The 18,775-nt window shown below is 37.6% G+C and overlaps 5 protein-coding genes across 9 annotated transcripts; 2 read left to right on the plus strand and 3 right to left on the minus strand.

Moving 5' to 3' along the window:
• Positions 1–227: 227 nt before the first annotated feature.
• Positions 228–8,733, minus strand: LOC124208919. Of its 5 annotated transcripts, XM_046606785.1 has the most exons (13): positions 8,274–8,733; positions 7,937–8,206; positions 7,724–7,868; positions 3,637–3,759; positions 3,459–3,563; positions 3,329–3,383; positions 3,020–3,256; positions 2,674–2,950; positions 2,354–2,600; positions 2,158–2,266; positions 1,917–2,095; positions 1,026–1,846; positions 228–958 (listed from the first exon to the last, which is right to left on the minus strand). In XM_046606785.1, exons 4-13 carry the CDS (start codon positions 3,751–3,753, stop codon positions 853–855), a joined length of 2,253 nt encoding a protein of 750 aa, XP_046462741.1. In that variant the 5' UTR covers positions 3,754–3,759; positions 7,724–7,868; positions 7,937–8,206; positions 8,274–8,733; the 3' UTR covers positions 228–852. The 5 variants fall into 5 exon arrangements, with proteins under 5 accessions (XP_046462741.1, XP_046462747.1, XP_046462762.1 ...); XM_046606791.1 differs by lacking the exons at positions 7,724–7,868; positions 7,937–8,206; positions 8,274–8,733 and adding an exon at positions 4,629–7,702; XM_046606806.1 differs by lacking the exons at positions 7,724–7,868; positions 7,937–8,206; positions 8,274–8,733 and adding an exon at positions 3,961–4,164.
• Positions 8,734–9,077: 344 nt separating this feature from the next.
• On the plus strand, positions 9,078–11,901 carry LOC124208956 (cyclin-dependent kinase 11B-like). Its single transcript, XM_046606830.1, has 8 exons — positions 9,078–9,366; positions 9,461–10,068; positions 10,135–10,411; positions 10,477–10,621; positions 10,698–10,842; positions 10,900–11,246; positions 11,307–11,455; positions 11,542–11,901. The coding sequence occupies exons 1-8, from the start codon at positions 9,266–9,268 to the stop codon at positions 11,834–11,836; spliced, it is 2,067 nt and encodes a 688-aa protein (XP_046462786.1). The 5' UTR covers positions 9,078–9,265; the 3' UTR covers positions 11,837–11,901.
• A 158-nt stretch (positions 11,902–12,059) lies between these two features.
• On the minus strand, positions 12,060–16,211 carry LOC124208946 (serine/threonine-protein kinase TBK1-like). The gene is made up of 14 exons (XM_046606822.1): positions 15,564–16,211; positions 15,239–15,509; positions 14,994–15,175; positions 14,849–14,930; positions 14,625–14,758; positions 14,507–14,559; positions 14,338–14,428; positions 14,196–14,272; positions 13,901–14,082; positions 13,681–13,831; positions 13,197–13,606; positions 12,993–13,134; positions 12,682–12,930; positions 12,060–12,612 (listed from the first exon to the last, which is right to left on the minus strand). Exons 1-14 carry the CDS (start codon positions 15,657–15,659, stop codon positions 12,504–12,506), a joined length of 2,229 nt encoding a protein of 742 aa, XP_046462778.1. The 5' UTR covers positions 15,660–16,211; the 3' UTR covers positions 12,060–12,503.
• Positions 16,212–16,591: 380 nt separating this feature from the next.
• Positions 16,592–17,694, plus strand: LOC124209019 (ribonuclease P protein subunit p25-like protein). The gene is made up of 3 exons (XM_046606892.1): positions 16,592–17,184; positions 17,240–17,356; positions 17,423–17,694. The coding sequence occupies exons 1-3, from the start codon at positions 16,910–16,912 to the stop codon at positions 17,526–17,528; spliced, it is 498 nt and encodes a 165-aa protein (XP_046462848.1). The 5' UTR covers positions 16,592–16,909; the 3' UTR covers positions 17,529–17,694.
• On the minus strand, positions 17,513–18,700 carry LOC124208995 (MOB-like protein phocein). Its single transcript, XM_046606869.1, has 5 exons — positions 18,515–18,700; positions 18,289–18,452; positions 18,016–18,225; positions 17,834–17,945; positions 17,513–17,776 (listed from the first exon to the last, which is right to left on the minus strand). The coding sequence occupies exons 1-5, from the start codon at positions 18,569–18,571 to the stop codon at positions 17,636–17,638; spliced, it is 684 nt and encodes a 227-aa protein (XP_046462825.1). The 5' UTR covers positions 18,572–18,700; the 3' UTR covers positions 17,513–17,635.
• Between the last annotated feature and the right edge of the window lie 75 nt (positions 18,701–18,775).

Here is an 18,775-nt window from a genome sequence, read left to right on the forward strand (position 1 = left end):
CACTCAACCGCACCGAAAAACCCCCTTTTTTTCCGGAGGTCGTTTTCGGATTGTAATCCGGAAAAGGACTCGAAAAATCCGTACTAGGTCTATTCTACTCAGAATTGCGAGGCGATTCCAAATTTAAATCCCATCTGTATCGATATACGATTACGATTACACCTTGTTAATGCTGTACAAAATTTATTCATACGAATAGTATGACATTCTGATGCTTAACAAAAGAATTTGATGTGATAGAGATATATGTATAGACAGTTTAATTCATAAGACTGCAATAGGGATTATTTGGAATGCAGACTCATTGAAATGTTATTTCTTAATTGTCATGGTACAAAAGAAATGAGGAAATTACATAATAAACTAATATGACAATACAAGCACATACATAGCACAATTTTTGCGACTTGACTTAGCTAGTTTGGTTCTTTCCATAAAATAGTTCGACATATAGAGGGAAATAATTCCACCTTGAAACAAAAATGTAATCCAATGCTCCAATGTCTCTATCCAACTCCAAATGTCTATATCTACTTTCAGCACATCAATCGACCTTTTGAGATGAATCATGACTGATGGGGGAAAAAAAAGTTACATATTGAGCTTCCAACTTCCCAAGAGATCATGGTTAATTTGAGATTTTTTCGCAAAGCTTCATCTGTTCCCGATGTTTCAGGAATAGAAATTTGAAACACAACAGTTCTGCAAGAATAGTATTATTAGATTTCAATTATAGGCCATTTACAGGAGACCTTATTGATTTCTCTCTGAATTTTCTTTCTGCTTACTATAATATAGAGTCACTCTGTCTATATCTAATATCAAGGGGAAACTTTACAATAGTCCATAATACTACGGTCGTTGGTTTGTTTCGAAACCATGACCGGCAAACAGACAAGCTTGAATGGCGGGTCTCCTCTCTTCAGCCGTCGTTTGGTGTGATTGTACTTGATGTAGCCTAAGATAATTGAAACAAATAAGGTTAAAATGGGTAAAACAATAGACATCGCTTGACAAAAACATACCTTTGCATATGCGCTAGAGGCAAGCTGTTAAACGGAGAACGCTGTTGCGCATTATGTTGAAGTTGCATTGGAGGAACGTGGCTGCTCTTTCCAGGAAGAGAGGCAAATGTAGTCATTTTCGGCTTAACGTATCCATAGGGGTTGCATAAGTCCCGATTTGGTGCAATCAATGGAGAACTCCTGGATTGGATTGGCAGAATGTTTTGCCGCTGGTTGCCGGAACCGAACCCAGAATCGACTCCGCTGCTATCGCTACTACTACTGATCTCATGGATGTCGACTGGTTCCGTTTCTTCTGGTAGAGTTACCAAAGGTAGATCTCGTAACGTTGCGTAGTCGCCATCTTCTTCGGCATTTGGGATACGCATAAATGGTTTTCGAACTGGTCGAGTCAAAATTGGTGAAAGCACAACGTTGGGGTTCATGGGGTGAACTGATAAATCTGAAGATGGAGTATTCTTGATGGCGGGTGATAGCTGCGACATGTTCATTTGCGCGGTAACTTCATTTTGTTGTGGTGTATGAACCCTGCGACTACTTTCGCTTATGCTGCAGCAACTGCTATTACTGCCGCTGCTCAAGGGCTCTGGTAAGGTGGGTGAAGAGGGAGTTTCCACTTCTGTGGGAGTTGGAATATTGCCTCCACCACGAAGCCAGTAAACTTGATTGGTGCTGTCGCCTCCTTTTTGAGTGTCTGTCGGTAGAGCCACCAGTTGATGGATTTTTTGTTGGACTTCAATATCCAAAACTCCATATGCTTTACCCCTTGATAGTATTAGAGTCGGGGCTTGAGATGAATCGTTGAGAAGGGCTTCCGACTCCTGAAAATATATTTAATTGAATAAATTATTACATAATCCATGGGTAATGGGGACTTTAACACGATCTTACCTCACACTTTTTCTTGCTGTTGGGTTTGAATTCAATTTCGGCAGCCAATGCCAAACACGAGGGTGAATTGAGCAGCGTTCGACCAACTGAAATTTTTAGTCGAAAATCCCAGCTAGATTTTACAGTCAACAGCAGCCACAGGGCAACCCACAAAAAAGCATGGACGATCGATCCCGTTACTAATAGAAAATGACTATTAATTTTTTAAAATTCAATTAAAATGAATAGTAAATGAACGTACCAGCAACAAGCAGTACAGGTTGAGGATTCAACTTGTACATCTTGCTAAAATCATGCAGGAGAGGAGCTGCACTTGCAGCAACTGCTAAAAGAGTAGCTAGTGCCGCCAACTAAATTATTTAAAAAATAATATTTATTATTGGTGATTAAAATTAAAATTTGGTTAGGAAATTGTGACTAATTTGAATTAAACTCACATGAGGATAGAAACTCCACAAGTACGAGCGCGCGGATGGTAGCTCCCGAATGTACTTCTTCCGACTTTTTGTAAGAAAAACCGAAAGCTTGTTGAGAGCATACATGCTAAGAGGTGAACAGCCCAGCAGGAGAGTGCAGGATAGCAGCATCAACAGCATGACAGTGATTGGTGGATCAAGAAGCAAATAATCCGAGAGCGATCCGCTTGCACCGGAGAAGGCTGCAGGCACTCCTGTCAATGCAACCCTTTATTTGAAAGAAACAAAGCATTAGCTGACCGCCCAAAGGATTAAGCCAAATAAAACAAAATAAAAATTACTTGTAAAGAACAGAAGCTCCACAAAATGCAAGAAGGGCGTGAACCCCGTTCGCTATAAGTTGAAGTGATATTAAAAAGGCAAGGCATTTATTTGCTCCCCAGAAGACATCACTGCAGCGAACGGCAAACGCCAACAAAGCGAACATGTAGCTGACAAACTCTGGGCTAGGGAAAGGAGTCTGTTCTATAAGGCGATCAGCAGATATGAAGGATCCTTTTTCTGGCCAAATTGAATTTCCCAAAAATATCAGGTCCAAATCGCTATTCCAGATATGATCTAATATAAAAATCCATTACATGTAGTATAAGTGATTGAATAAAGAGTATGCGGGAAAAATTAAATTACCTCTATTCATCAGTTGGTCTTTGATCATTCGAGCTTCTAGAACAACTTTAGCAACCAAACTGCACAAGGCAGCAATGGCGTGCAAAGAAGGTCCAACAGGTGGACAATGTCTCCAAGCAGCTCCGCAAGCTGATCCCGTCCTAACTAGTGGATCACGGGCCCTTGAACGTGGAATATCAAGATCCATCTCTAAATCAATCTGCCTTCCCAGACGGTATCCGTCGTTGGCCAAGTTTCCTGTAAATACATTAATCATTTCATTAGTTTATACAATCATTTTATTGTGTGAATCAATAAGTGATTGCTTACCTAATTTGAAGATGGAAGCGAATGCCAGGAAAGGGAGCAGTACTAAAGATGTAGCCTGGCGTGCGAACACATACAAAAATTCAGTTAGTGAATTATTACTATATAAAATTTCAAATGCATTAACATTTACCTGAAGTGAGATGTAGAGATTCATTTCCCATACGCTTATACCACTGCTAAATTTAGAATCCATATATTCAACGAACAATTTTGATCCTTGCAGTACGATGTAGGCCTAATTAGAAAAACACATATTTTTCAAAACTGTTAAACATCACCGACTATAATGAAATCAGAATAATATTTACATGGAACGCTGTAATGGCGATTCCGTACCACACCGAGGGTAGACTGTTCAAAGAGAGGCGGCAGCATGGTTTCTTGGAACTTTTGGTAAGTGGCTGCTGCGAATCAGTTCGAGTCATTTTTCACTACAGATAAAAACAGGAAGTTAGAAACTGTTTATTTTAAAAAATTAGACCCACCCCCGCTCCACCCCCAAAAGAAAATAAACGAACAATAAACAAAACGTTTGGTTTGGTTACACTAAACGAAAGCTTCTGTCAACATTTTAACGATTTCTTCGTTAACTGGTGTTATTTTATATCTCACGTGTCTCACCCCCGAATCACTTTCTCTAAATCCGAACGCCATCACATTTCCCATTGTAACTTGACACTTGAATACTGCACAACAGTTTACTTGTAAGTAAACAGCAGTTAAAACTTGGTAATCAAATGGAACTTTTTGCTATTTAAATATTTCACTATGAAAAGACGAGTGATTGCCTCGTCGTCAGTGATGCACCCAAAGTACTGCACTTGAGACCACCCCCTCACTCTATCTCAATCCCTACCCACTTTTACCGATCGTTACCCTACCCTGTCTCTCAGGATTGTAACCCTCCCTCCTCCTCCCTCTGCTCCTTCCACGGCGTCTCTCGCAAGTCGAATCGCTAAGTCTCTTGCAGCTTCACCGATGACTCATGCTTTCAACCCAACTAGTTTCCTACCAGGATCACCACTCAGTATTTACATATTAAAACATTTTAAACTTTACTTTTGAACATCATCTTTTTTAGAAAAAACACGTATTACTCATTCACTCGTGAAAAAAGAACTAAATTTTGTTAATATTAAAGTTAATGGCTTAGTCTATTTACATTGGCTGTCGATGCCATTCGAAACGGCTGAGAAGGGAAATCCTACATAAATCACCAATAGGCGTGTTTATACCTACACAGGTATTTATAATGCCGTAAAACCCTAAGCCAATACAACTACCATTACTCAGTCTTTACCTTAATTCCGCGGATAGTTTGCAGCACACCAAAGGGGAAAAAACAACCCGCAACACTGAGGGACAAAGAGAATTTCGACTCAATCTAATGTAACTTGCTTGGAATTACATAGAAATACAACGGGCCAGCACCAGATTCAATCGAATTTTACGAAAATCGGAAATGCTACTCTCAAAATCGTAACGGAGTGTATAAGAGAAATCCAATTCGACGTCTGACACTGTTGACGTACCGCAGTAGACTGAAAAGTCTTTGACAAGGTTCCCCTGTGTCAGACACAGGCGTAGTAGTACAGAGCGTGTGCTCTCGGCCTGAGGGGAGGCGGGGGTGAGGGAGGGATATGGGAGGGATGGTATCGAGTTATTGACAAACGCCATTGCTATTATGTGGTGGGTCGTGGAGGGCACGAACGGGAGGGGGAACAGGCACTCTTTTTCGAAGGCAAACAACATACGAAAAGAGAAACTTAAAACTTTTTGGGAAAAGTATCTCCTTTTGCCAAAGTGGCAGGTCCTGCGACTGCGACTTACAAGTCAGTTAAAGTTGCGTGTTTTCGTATCATTGTTATTCCGGGCAGTCAATATTAAATGTAACTGCAATTTCATTTCAGCACACGAACACGATAAACAATTTAAAGGGGAATTAATTCAACAAAATAGTTATCAAATTTGCAATATAGTTGCGAATAAAATCGAGCCTTTTTCGTCCTCCCTTTAATTAGTTTCCCATAACTTGAATACATTTTGGTTGAATTGAAATGCTCGTACATGGCAATTACTTTTATTCGTCTACAAAAGCATGTTTTGTGTACTGATGCACGATTCTCCGATACATTTGATTTATGTATAGTATAAGTGTGTAAATGTTGCGTTTTGCAAATGGCTTCCTTTACTACTAAGGAGTCTTCTTATAAAAACATAAAATTCTCAAACGCCAATTCGAAACAGGGAGTAAATCCGCGATCTAGCATCGCCAACACAAGTGATAAATCAAAGGAAAGCAGATTTCTTTCTTGTCGCAAGTATAATAGTTTGCAAAGGAGAAACTGTCAGTGTCACTCGCCACAGAAATGCGTGTGCCCTTCACATATTGTTCATATTAGAATGTAGCGTAGGCCTGAGCTCACATGTCGAAGGCAAGTAGCTCAAATTACGTTTCTTTTTTAAGAAAACCATTTACCGGTAGACCTGAAATAAGCAAACCGATAACCCCCCAACTTCTGGTTCGTCTCAGATTCTTAAGTTGACACGGAAAAAGTGGACAACCAAAAAATGGACAAATGGAGGAGAAACGAGGAGAGAACCGGCTTTAAATGTAATAAATGCCTTTGCTGGCCAGCTGCTCACACTACCAAGCTGCCAGCATGCCGGGCACATTCAGAAATTTGTGTGTGTGTGTGTGTCTGCGCTTCTGGTTCATGGGCACAAGAATGAGAACTAAAGAAACCTGCGAACGGCGGGACGTATACCCGAAGACCGACGAAGAGCGAGGCACACGCTGACCACCTGGACTCGAGAGTCACGTGACTGATCGAGAGGCCTCTCGCTCTACCTTTATTCTTTTCCCCTATAACCTACTCTTAAACTAATCTTGTAGTCACAGTCGCAAGTGACTTTTTAAACATTTCGTATTACATTACATCACCCCCTAGTTACTTCTAGCGAGTTTCTTTTTACACAATTTTGTTAAAATAAGAATGTTTTTGAATAGTTATGATACTAACGTATTACGAGATTTTCGTTCCTTAAAGATTAAAATAGCATTGCATTTGCGTATCATTATTTGATGAAATGATGAAGACTGTATCAATGCAAATACAACTGTGTGGATACAAAGGTGCAAATATCGCATATTCCTTCAAGGGTAAGTGATGAGTGAAAGGTCTTTTATTTGTCTAGCCGGACGGAAACGAAAGAACCAAGGTTATTTTTTTATTTCATTCTATTTTTTTCCCCTTTTCATATTCGTTTCTTTCTTTGTTAACTCACACCTGCTCGGTAGCTTCGATCCCCCGATAGGTACCGGTAGGTAACCCCTGCTGGCGCTATCCTGCTTTCTTATTATTCGTGTATATATAAAAGAATCTTTCCGTTTTAACCCGCCATTGATTTTTCCCGGATTTTTAGGGGATATGTCTCCCAATAGCTTTTCTCGTATTTTTATCGAGTTAGTCGTCAGTTCAAATGGAAAAGCGTATTTCAAAAAATTTAGTTATCGAGGTTTAAGTAAACTACTGTTTATCGTCCTAAGTGTAAATTTTGGTTAAAAGGAGTAAAATCAACAGGAACTTAACTTTTAAGCTTTAAAGAAAGAAATCCGCATTTTCAAACTTTGTTTAGTCAAGTATTTTCTAAATAATTTTAAAACATACGATACACGTATTTGTAAGAAAGATTGAAATGAATCAATTCCGTGCTTACTTGATGACTTCCTTTTTCAGAACTTGATCACAGATACAGATACCCTGGATTTTGGAATGAATAACAATAATAAAAAAGTACAAACTTTTAAACGGTGCATCTAATTATCATAAGGCAAGAAAGCTGTTGTGGGAGGGGAAGATTTTGGAGTTATTTAGGCTACCAGCGAAGCATCGCCGCCGACCACCTGCATCATTATTTTATTCTTTTTCTCGGCACATGTTTTGGCTTTCCATCTCTTAGGGAGGGTGGTGGATAGAGGGTCAACCTACGACCCTTTTGGCCTTTTTTTCCTTTCGATGAGCCCTCTTGCACCAAAGATAAGTGGTAGGGTGTCTTGGAGAGTTTGCACCTGCCTTCTTCCAACCAATCAGCGTTCGACAAACATTTTTTCCGACAGCAGAAGCACAGCTGATATGCTTCTATGTTTTTCGAAATAATCGGAAATACTCAATCTGATTCTTTAGTCAAAGAAATCTTGGCTAGCTGTTATTTCAAAATAATTTGAGTTTTTGACGACTCGATTTCAGGTTTTAAACTTATAAAATATTGCTTTTTCATTCTAGCTAGGATTTTACAAGATTTAAAAAAGTGGTTTTAGATCACGATTGAACTATCTGTCACGTTAAGCGTTGGTACTATAGACGTATAAAGAAGGAAGATGTATGCACATACCAAATTGCCGTGATTTCATTTTTACATCACTTTCAGCTGGTAGTAGTAGCGCCCTCAAGTGATGAGTTTGCAAATAGATGGAGCTTGCTAATAATATGAAGCTTACGAGTGTGTTAAAATGGAAAATAACACACTAAAATGTCATCTAATTGAGAAAAAAAAAGTTTGTTACATCAATTTACAAAAAAGTATAACAGTAGAAAAGAAAAGCACCTGGAATCCTGGATCATTATTAAGTGACTGAACTTTTTGCATGGGTATACTTCCTAAAAGTGTAAAAGATATTCATGGAGACAGATACAAAATCAGTGAGGCTGAAAGATTTTTATTCATTATCACATAATTCATTAGCTAAATCTTTCACTTCCCATGCCCATAAAATTTGGAGATAATGGCTATTATCCAGCTTGGTCACTTTTATAGCTTCTATTAAGGGTGTTTGCGAAGATGATGTAATGGAACCAATAACTGAACAGTATGCACCTGTATCAAAGAAGACACATACTTTCAATCAATACATCATATATAAGCTTTAAGGTTTATATTGTACCTTGCTCAATCCATGTAACCGGGAATGAATTCAAAGAAATTTTTACAATACCACCAGACACATCTTTCAGAATGAAATGTGACATGTTGATAACGCTGAGAATAGTTCCTTGAAGCCAAACATTGTGCACAGTGTAATTAATTTGTTTCCCCGATATAGAACTTTCTAAGGGAATAAGCCATAGTTTAGCTTTGTTTTCATCATCATCGAGACAATCTGTGGATGTCAAACGTTTACAATCTTTCAGCTGACGACAAAGCAATTTAATTGTAGGTGCACTGAAAAAATCAGAAACAATATCGCTCTGCATTTTTTAATGTTAGCACGTTGAAACTTTCTCGTGAAACGTTATCAACAATATTCATTTGAAAATCTAAACTTACAGCAGACAGAGCTCTGCACGCACGATGGTTAACTTTTTTAAAACCCTGCTTGTTTGAAGGAAACACTCGCGCGAAGCATCGAAAGAATAAGCGCCTCTCGCGGGCTATTGGAGTGACATTAGTCACATTACAATTCAAGGATTATATGCCTTTTTTACCGCGAAATTAACGAACTTCTACCATATTGTCACGATCGGAATTTGTTTCACGATTTCTTCGTCTCGCTAATCTGTGCGAACACGAAGCTTCACATTTTGTTCCTGCTCGAAAGAAAGAAACTGTTTCGATTTCGAAATTGTACAAATGCCTAATGGCGCGAGATGCGAAAGTTCGTCGCACGAGGCGCTTGGAACACCCCCATTCATTTTTTTTCTAGCCCACCAGCCCAGCCTCTGGCCTCTCCTATGACACATAGCAGTCTTACACAAGTCTGTAGTCTGCTGTTTACTGTTTAGTCACATGCGATTGATCTAGCTTCAGTTTGGTTTTTTGAAGTTGTTCTGTTTTCATTCAGAATTTCACAATTTCTTCAATTAGTTTCTCTCTGGTTTCATTCTATCATTATCGTTTGTGAGCCGGAGAAAAAATTGTAAACATCATTTGACGGTGATGTCTCGTAATGTTTCCGTTGATCCGCGTTACAGCGAAGGCGAACTGTCTGATAGTCCAGATTTCCAAGCTGTAAAAGAAATGGATGAATATGAATCAAGGTATGCTCCACACTGTGAAATGTTTCACTAACAATAACTAGTTGTCTGGTGTTCCAATCAGTTAATTTCTTTGTTTAATGTGTTATTTTAATAGCCTATCACTTTCTGAAGATGAACAGCTTTGCGATACACTATCAATCAAACCACCACAACCCCAAGCCGATTTTTCTGGAGAGGACAAAGCAAGAAGACACAAAGAGCAAAGCTCCACCTACATCCAAAGCCATTCACATCGAGGTTCTGGTAGAGCCATTAAAAGTAGTGTTTCAAAAGATGGGAAAAAAGACACTCACAACACCGATGGTAAGGATAGGCATGATTCAAAATATGAAGACAGGCATGTGAAGGACTCTAGAAAAGAAGATTTGCGAGAAAGGCTCGAACGAGATAGAAGATCCAGGAAGAACAAAGACATGGATGTATATTATGAAAATAGAGACTCCGATGGTAAAAGACAACATGATGTCCGTGGGTCAAGAAGAAATGAACGAAAGCTTAAGCCTGATGATGCCAAATTTGATGATAAGCTTGAATTCAAAGATCATGGTTACAAAGAAATAAGCAAACGGAAAAAACAACAAACAGAGCGGAACATCATAATTAGCAGTCCAGAAGAAGTTCAAATAAAAATCGAGAGCAAGAAAATGAGCAAAGAAAATATTCTTGCTTCAAAAATCTTATCTGAAGAAAGTACTGATGATGGTAAAACAGAATTTTCAAAATGTTAAGTAAATCAAATTGTGTTAAGAAATACTTGATTTTCCCTAGACAGCAGCAGCTCTTCTAAGTCGTCAAGTATCCATAATGAAGGCTCTTCAATTGTTGGAGAAAACGAAAAACTCTCAAGTCCACATTCATTGCATGAAGATCGTGAAGAGCCAGAAGAAAAGCGAAGAAAAAGTGAATCAGGTTCTATCGAGGAGTTTAGCAGGACGGAGATAACGCATACGTCATTGAACGTCCCGGAACCTAAAGAAGAACTTCCCCCTTACTTACCGGCTATCATGGGCTGCCGCAGCGTGGGTGAATTCCAATGCCTCAACAAGTCAGTGAAAAGGGATTGTCAAAATATTGCTGTTTTTGCTTATGCTAGCTTTTTCTTCTGATCAGAATTGAAGAAGGCACGTATGGAGTAGTTTACAGAGCCCAAGACAAAAGAACCGACGAAATTGTTGCTTTGAAACGTTTAAAGATGGAAAGAGAGAAGGAAGGTTTTCCTATAACATCTTTACGCGAAGTCAGCACCTTACTGAAAGTAATATTTTCGTGACAAATTTCGAATTGAAAGTTACACTGATGATACATTTCTTATTCTTGTTGTAATGTTTCAGGCACAACATGAAAATATTGTAACCGTTCGCGAAATCGTTGTGGGAAGTAATATGGATAGCATTTTTATGGTGATGGACTACGTGGAACACGACCTAAAATCTTTAATGGAAGTGTTGAAGTCAAAAAAACAATCTTTCCTGCCTGGTAAGTTACTCGAAATTGTAAAAGGGGAATAAAAAGATGAAAACTGTTTTATTTTAGGTGAGGTTAAGTGTTTGCTGCAACAGCTTTTGCGTGCTGTGGCCCATCTCCATGATAATTGGATTCTCCATCGTGATCTCAAAACATCGAATATTCTCTTGAGTCATTCGGGTATCTTGAAAGTGGGAGACTTTGGTCTAGCTCGAGAGTATGGTTCCCCTTTAAAGGCGTATACCTCTATCGTTGTAACTCTATGGTATCGGGCTCCAGAGCTGCTACTTGGAGTAAAAGAGTATTCAACGCCCATCGATGTTTGGTCCGTTGGTTGTATTTTTGGTGAGCTACTTACTCTTGATGCAATTTTTCAAGGGAAATTTGAAGCTGATCAGATTAACAAAATATTTAAGGTAAAATTTATAAAGAATATCAGTTTGTAACCGTTCTAATGCTTGTATCGTTGACTTCAGGAACTAGGAACTCCAAATGACAGTATTTGGCCTGGCTACAGTGAATTGCCTTTTGTAAAAAAGGCTTCATTTACAAATAATCCTATAAGCAATTTACGTAAGAGATTTTCATCTCGCCTAAGCGAACTAGGAGTGGATTTAATGCAAAAGTAATTTCTATCAAGTTATGCCATAGCTTTGCAACCTTACCTCATTTCTGATCATCGAATTGTTTTTTTTCCTCTAATCCTTCTAGATTTTTGACCTACGATCCATCGAAACGCATTACCGCTGAAGAAGCCTTGAATCACACTTACTTGAAGGAACCTCCCTTCCCAATACACCCGTCTATGCTCCCAACCTGGCCAGCAAAAAGCGAAGCAAATGGAGCTCGTAAAGCCCAAAGCCCAAAACCTCCTTCCGGTGGCAGAGCGTATAAACAACTAAACGAAGAAGTAGACGTAGACTCCAACACAGGATTTCACATGGGGAATGCACAGGTTGATCGTAGAACGAATCTTTTAGGTCCCGGATTCAGCTTGAAATTCTAACTTTTCTATCTAAATGGGCTCGTTCAAAATAAATTGATGGCGTTTTTTTTTTTAATAGTATCAAATTGGACGTCCATGTTTTAGTTTCTTTTTCTTTTAGTTTTGTCTCTAAATTTACCAACAGATTGGTCTTTGAGTGGGCCATATTGAGTGGGCCATATCACGACATGAATTTAGAAAAGACATTAATCTCCAACTAAATTATTGTTTACAACAGAACGGGAACGCCGCATTCATTACATTCATAAAAGATTGTGATTTGAACTATGTAACAAATATGATTCCCTTCGAAGTTAACATAAATGCTCAAGGGAAGAAACTTATTCTTGAAATGAAATATTAGCTGGATTTTTACATCATTATGATTGTAATATTTTTTTTGAGCGGGAATCGGGGTTGGAAGCATTTGATGATTTTGCCATCACGAGCTTTTAATGTAGTTTTTAAGTTTTAGGAATTTTTACTTTTAATCCTAACCTATTAGCTTTTTCTTTTAACATCCAAACTTAATGAAAATTGTGTAAGGCCATTCATTTGCGGCAAGATATTGTTAAGTATATTGTAACGTATAATTACGTACTGCATTATGGATGCTTAAGGTGTGAATATTGTTCCAGGAAGAATTTCGCCGTCGCAATTATTGAACTGCTTGTTTAATACCCTCGTTTTATTTGGGTTTCTGGACGTCTATCAATCGCTCTATTCTGGAAAGCATATGTGAATTTTCTTCAGCTAGTTTAGACACGTCACCTTGGATCGCTTGAAGTTTTTTCAATCTAATAATTTGATTGAATTTTAAAATCAATGTTAATTACAACAGATTGCCATGAATAGAAGTAACTAACCCTTGACTGAAGTTTTTATTGTATTTACAATCGGCAGTTCCTGCAGTCATTCTAGGTTCTGCTGACGATAGGATTTCTCCTGTCGGAAAATTTTGCCGTCTTTTTATTGCCTCAACAAGCTCATGGAGTTTAGTCGAATAGGAAAATTGAAATCGCTCTTGATTTTTAAGCGTGTCAACCCAAAGCGCATCGATTGCTGACACATCCTTTGCTAGAATTTCAGCTTGAAGCACAACAGCCTGAGCCATTCTAAATAAGAAATGTAAAATAATTATTTTTCTCGTAATAAAAACACCGCCAATGTTCCATACTTGTACCAATCAGCTAACAAATCGGCAGTATTAGTCACTGTAGGCACGCATTCGGCCGTAAAAAGAGATTCCAAACTTTTGAATGTTTCTGTCATTTTTATACGTTCTAGCAAGTGGAACTGCTCGTCATTATAGGTGAGAACTGTAAAATAAAGTATCTTTAAATAAAAATAACACAAAATATACAAAAAAATTTGTTTTTACCTCTTGCTGCTCTATCACGTAGAAGATGTTGCCAAGAATCTTTTAGGCGCGTCACGTACGTTGTTGATTTACCACAAATACCATTCAATACGGAAAAGCTACGATTAGTGCTTGCCCATTCTTTGGCTAGACTTTCATCTCGAACTACTCTCTGGCATAACTGTTTCACACTAGGACTAATGGACGTCATTTGATTAGATACATCGTTATAATGCGATCTGGCAAGTTGTAAAATATTTTCGAGAGAATTTGAGCTGATGTTATCATCATAAGGGAAAAGGCGAAACAAGTCTTTGGTGACAACGTGAATTTTCGACCATAAATGCAATTGTCGATTCCACGAAAAAAGTTGTTCTTCGCAATGAACATTCTGACGAGAAAGAGACTGGAGCTGATTGGTTAACCAATTCCTAAATAATTCGGAGGAATTTGTAGTTAAAATAAGTCTTAACAACTATACCATAAGAATATTTAAATAACATACGTTAAAGCGTCGACCGAAGCATGCATCAATGTATAAGAACGGGTGGCTTCTTCAATTCTTCGCCGGACCGCATAACCAACACTACAGCATTGCTTCGCAATAGAGGCATCTGTTTCCACAGACACAGTAGATGAAAAAGGTGGGCATTTTACTGAAAACAGAAAATATAAGCGTTAAAAAAGGAGAAAATCAAAATTTTTACATTCTATTTTAAGCTTACGCGATCCAACCTCTTTCAAGTAAAGAATGTTATTGTTTTCACGATTGAAAATGAATAAAGGATTTTCGAGGTTAGATTGTGGAAATTTGTCCTGGTCTGTCCACTGAGACGTTTTAGAGAGAATCAACTGACTTGAAACAGTCATCCCAGTTTGTTCTTCAATCAACCTACTAGCTTCTGAGCTGTATTAGAAAATAAATTATGCAACGAGGTTAATTTAAAAAAAATAAACTTCGGAATTTTTTTCAGACGTATAAAAGTTGGGATTGACGAAGTATAAATTTGATATTCCTACCAGTCGGTTGGTAGCAAATACAATCTGATGGAGTGAAGACTGTTGACGTGGAAGAAATGGACTGGTTTTCTGTTAGTCTAAAGAAACAAAAATCATCAGCATAAAAAAAAAAAACATAGCATGCAACACATTTCTGAATTACAATTGCCGTCACTTCTTGGAAAAAACGATCGAAGTTCATTTCTCCGCCAAGAAGACCAGCGAATAGAGGAGTAACAATTTTTTTCAAACCCCTAAAAATAGGAAGGTTCAGTAAATTTTATGCAGCTCAAATTTTTGAATAAAGATTTACAAAAAAAGACATAACATACACACTCAACAGGCACGAATCCGGCAACTCACGGGACCAAATAATTTCTCCATTCTGTTTAAGAAATTAAATTACTAAATTCCTCAGAACAGAAACTTGATTAAACGGAAATAGCAAACCTCGGTGTTTTGGACTCCTGAAATTACTCCAGACACTTTTTTTGCTGTAATGTAATACATGGTCTCTTTATTACGCCTGCCACCAAATGGTCGAAACGGTAAATTTCCTGTTGCAACATGGTACAGCGTAACACCTTGAAAAATACAAATGCAATAGTAACTTATTTATTGAATGACATAAGTCTAAGAATAAAATAGCGCAAAACCCCCAAAAGATATCATACCTATTGACCAGAGGTCAACAGTCGCGCCGAACGTTTTCCCTACAGGCTTCCTCAGAACAGCTCTCTCATACATGTCAGGGTGCTAGAAAATGTAAGAATTAAAAATTTATAAGGAATGCTGTATGGTTGATTAACCATTTCATACCAAATACTCTTCTGTTCCATACAATGAAACAAACTGCTGACCATCTTCCAGTTCCCTTGCAGCTCCAAAGTCTGTTAGTTTATAGACTGTGCTCCCATCCAATGCAACAAATTTCATAATATTTCCAGGTTTTAGATCTCGATGAACCAGGTTATTATCTCTCAAGTGTTTCATTCCAGCAGCTATGTCACAAAAATACTATTAGTTAACTTGATGACAGAAAACAAATAATAAGAAAAATATACTTAGATGTTCCAGTACAGACAAAAATTCATCTTCATTTAAGCCATCACTATTTTCAGGATCGTCTAATATATTGAAAAGGCTACCACCAGTGCATAACTCCATGACAATTACTTTCCCTTTTCCATCTTGTTCCTCTTCAATAGCTAACAGCTTGACTATGTTTTCATGTTTAACTTTCTTTAAGACTTCAAATTCTCTCATTTGAACTTCATGAGGTCTCATGTGACTTAATTGATTAAATGTTTTAACTGCAACTGCTTCACCTGTATGCTACAAGATGAGTGTCTAAGTCATTGATCTTAATTTGAAATATTTAAAAAATACCTTATTAACTCCTTGAAACACAGCACCTGTTGCACCTTTACCCAAAACACTTGTCGTGCACCAGACATAATTGGATGACCCCCGTAAAAACGACATTCTTAATACAACTCGACTTTCATTAAATTATACAAGACAAGATTTAAAAAAAATCAATTTAATAACAATCAATTCCTGATAGCAGTTCGAAGAACAATTAAGCACAACACAACAAATACTGCTGTCATTAACACAAAAACACAAATGACTACTCTACTCTACCATGGCCTACTCTATGGTTAAGGCCTGTAGACTTGTATCCACTGCCATGAAGGCGAGAGGCGTGGCCAAATTCCCTAGCCCTGTCCCTGTGAGAGCCAATCGGGCGAAAAATGGAGGTTACAACTTCGCCATCTGGTGTTTTAAGATGTAAATTTCGTTGTAAACTAAATAACAAATTGTTAGATGCCACGAAATGCGTTTTTCCTACTAAGTTCAACTGCAGATGTTGAGGAAAACGACTAAATAGGGTAAAAAAGACATTTGCATAATTCCAGCAAAATTTTTCGAATAAATTATTCCGTGAAACACAACCTTTGTTATAAACTGCAAATTAAAAAGTTACCTCCCAACCAAGAATTGAACGCCGTGCCGTGGTGTGGTAGCTGACTTGGCTATCCATACGGCTACCATTGCTATGAAAAAATACGTAGAAAAATTTATTATATCAAGCTACCTAACCATTCTAACGAGATAGCAGTATTGAACGACAGATGGCGAAGTTGTAACCTCCATTTTTCGTCTGATTGGCTCTTGCCCGGGGAAAGGATAGGGAATTTGGCAGATCCTCTCGCCTTCATGGGGCAGGATTCAAGTTTACAGGCCTTAACCATTAAGTAGGCCATGACTCTACTACAAGGAAAATGACAATGACTGGATCATTTATTGTGGGTTTTTTTTTTCAAGGATGGGAAGAGATGACATTCGGCCAATGCCATCTATCGGTTGAGGTTGATTTAACGAGCTATTTTTAGGGAGAAAAAAAATCTGTTGTAAGATGTCGTTCTTACCTGTCCAGTTGTTCAGCAAACTTTTAAAGCAATTTTAACTCCCAAAACTCCGTGAAAAACAAATTTTAAATTAAGATTAAATTTTAAAGTTATTCTGTAATTCTTTTTCTAAAATTATAAAAAATTTGAAAGTTGACATATTTCACCCAGTCGAAGTGTTATGTCCTTAATTTGCAGTAGTGATGGTATGTAGCGAGTTTACGAGTTCATTCGTAAAATGGAAATTACAGAAGTCTTTTTGTGAAATTAAGAATCAAGTTCGGAATAGAAAGCTTTCGGTGGTTTAATTAAACCTTAGTCATGGAAAATTATGTTAAAGGAACGAACGCTGATCCTGAGATTGAGTTGAGTGACTTACCTTTTAAATGTTTACCCCCCAATGTGACTTGGATGAAAGTGAGACCAGGCAGTAAAATGACAAACCTTATTGAATTTGCCTTAAAATCTATGGAAGATAATAAATCTCAAGTGTGGTCTGGAACTGGGGCAGCAATTGGAAAAACAATAAGTTGTGTTGAAATCATGAAAAGGAAAATTCAAAATTTACATCAAATATCTAAAATCTCATATCACAAGTACAAAAAATACATAGTAATCTTTAATTTTATTTTAACTAACACTCTTCTCTAGATGTGAGGAATATTGGAATCCTAAGAGTGATGAACTTGATTCCCTTAGAGTTGTTCGGAATATTCCTTTAATACACATTTTGTTGTCAATTGAGCCATTGGATTCCAATGAACCTGGGTATTATCCATACAACAATACTTAATGAAATTGATATTAAGTTGTTTATTTGCTTCTATTGGACAGGTACCAGTCTTCTCAAGTTGATGTTAAAACCACTGAGGCTCCTGGAAAGATGAAGAAAAAATCAAGGGCAAGAAACAAAAATTACCACAATTTTGGAACCAAATGAAAATTTATTGAAGACATGAAATATGATGAGTGTTCCTAGAGGGGATGAACAAAGTTGTTAAACTGCAATAACATCAAGCACACATTAAAGTTGTAATAAATGACTGATTATGCCTCTGACTCAGCAGAATGGCCAATAAAATTGCCAGTTTCAGTTTCTTCAAAAATTGGTACAATCAATATTTCTTTAGACATTAAGTTGTACTTGGTAACAAATTCCGTAAAGCGGCGACAAAGGAAAGTTTCATTCTAGAATTATACAATAAAATTAGTAACATCTTACTGAAATAAATAACAAAAACTAACCTCAAATTCATCGAAGAGATTCCTATGATGAAAATAGGCATGAGAAAATATTCTATAAACTCGCCGACACACCGATCCTAGCTTGGCCACAGAAGATTCTTTAATACTTATGCTAAAAATATAAATTGAAGTCGGTTAATAAAGTAAAACATAATACACGCTGCTATTTTAGTTAAACTTACCGACTTGGAAAATACTTATTACTGTTTAAAAGACAAGCAGCACCATCTAAGGTATGTCTGGTATAATCAATAGCAGGACATTCTTTCGGAGTTTTATGTGCAGCACACAAAAATATCCATTGATCTGTTGCTGTCATTTGTGTACAAGATTCAGGGTGACACTCATTTTGCAGCTTTACTGCTATACCATTCAGTTCCATGCAAAATTGTCTGCAGCAGAAGGAGAAAAATATAATTCTCTTTCAATAGCACACACACATCGTTATTACTCACCTCAGATGTTCATATTTCCATACACCTTCATCTTGAGAATCTGGGGCTTTTAGAATTTCATCTATGGCAGTGAAATCTTTACGAATGAGTTGTTGAATATACTGCTGCACCGCTAACGTACTATCCATTTCTTCGAACATTTCTTCGGGCCAGCGGTAATACTCCTGAACATGCAAATCTTTGGTAAAGTTAATCTTAATACCAAGATCATTATAAAAATACAAACAATTGTTTTTGTTCCAGGTCGATTTCTCCTTTCCGTTCGGCATTCTACATCCGCCATTTTACACTTAATTAGACGCTTTTGATTGAGATTGAATGTACACAACAACACAGGGCGCCTCCTTTCTTTCACACAACTACGTCATCAACCTCCCTTTCCAACATGGTCTCCCACTGATGAGCTTTGAGGGGGACTGACTACACACTGTATGTAGAGATGGCGCTAGTAGGCGCTTTCTGAATTCTGACACTTTATGCTTTATGC

Source organism: Daphnia pulex, chromosome 2, assembly GCF_021134715.1.
Source record: "Daphnia pulex isolate KAP4 chromosome 2, ASM2113471v1".
In the NCBI taxonomy this organism is placed as follows: Eukaryota; Metazoa; Arthropoda; class Branchiopoda; order Diplostraca; family Daphniidae; genus Daphnia; species Daphnia pulex.

Bases quoted from the DNA above. Each gene is read 5' to 3' on its own strand.
- LOC124208946 (XM_046606822.1), bottom strand. From the start codon at position 15,659: ATGTCGTTTTTACGGGGGTCATCCAATTATGTCTGGTGCACGACAAGT. The intron at 14,429-14,506 runs GTATGTTATGTC...TCCTATTTTTAG, and splicing joins GATTCGTGCCTGTTGAGTGT to GGGTTTGAAAAAAATTGTTA. The intron at 14,083-14,195 runs GTAGGAATATCA...TTTCTAATACAG, and splicing joins TATTTGCTACCAACCGACTG to CTCAGAAGCTAGTAGGTTGA.
- LOC124208956 (XM_046606830.1), top strand. From the start codon at position 9,266: ATGTCTCGTAATGTTTCCGTTGATCCGCGTTACAGCGAAGGCGAACTG. The intron at 10,412-10,476 runs GTCAGTGAAAAG...TCTTCTGATCAG, and splicing joins GAATTCCAATGCCTCAACAA to AATTGAAGAAGGCACGTATG. The intron at 10,843-10,899 runs GTAAGTTACTCG...GTTTTATTTTAG, and splicing joins AAAACAATCTTTCCTGCCTG to GTGAGGTTAAGTGTTTGCTG.
- LOC124209019 (XM_046606892.1), top strand. From the start codon at position 16,910: ATGGAAAATTATGTTAAAGGAACGAACGCTGATCCTGAGATTGAGTTG. The intron at 17,185-17,239 runs GTACAAAAAATA...ACTCTTCTCTAG, and splicing joins TCTAAAATCTCATATCACAA to ATGTGAGGAATATTGGAATC. The intron at 17,357-17,422 runs GTATTATCCATA...TCTATTGGACAG, and splicing joins TTGGATTCCAATGAACCTGG to GTACCAGTCTTCTCAAGTTG.
- LOC124208919 (XM_046606785.1), bottom strand. From the start codon at position 3,753: ATGACTCGAACTGATTCGCAGCAGCCACTTACCAAAAGTTCCAAGAAA. The intron at 3,257-3,328 runs GTAAGCAATCAC...ATGTATTTACAG, and splicing joins CGCTTCCATCTTCAAATTAG to GAAACTTGGCCAACGACGGA. The intron at 2,951-3,019 runs GTAATTTAATTT...TTTTTATATTAG, and splicing joins AGACCAACTGATGAATAGAG to ATCATATCTGGAATAGCGAT.
- LOC124208995 (XM_046606869.1), bottom strand. From the start codon at position 18,571: ATGGCGGATGTAGAATGCCGAACGGAAAGGAGAAATCGACCTGGAACA. The intron at 18,226-18,288 runs GTGAGTAATAAC...CTTCTGCTGCAG, and splicing joins TGGAAATATGAACATCTGAG to ACAATTTTGCATGGAACTGA. The intron at 17,777-17,833 runs GTTAGTTTTTGT...GTATAATTCTAG, and splicing joins ATCTCTTCGATGAATTTGAG to AATGAAACTTTCCTTTGTCG.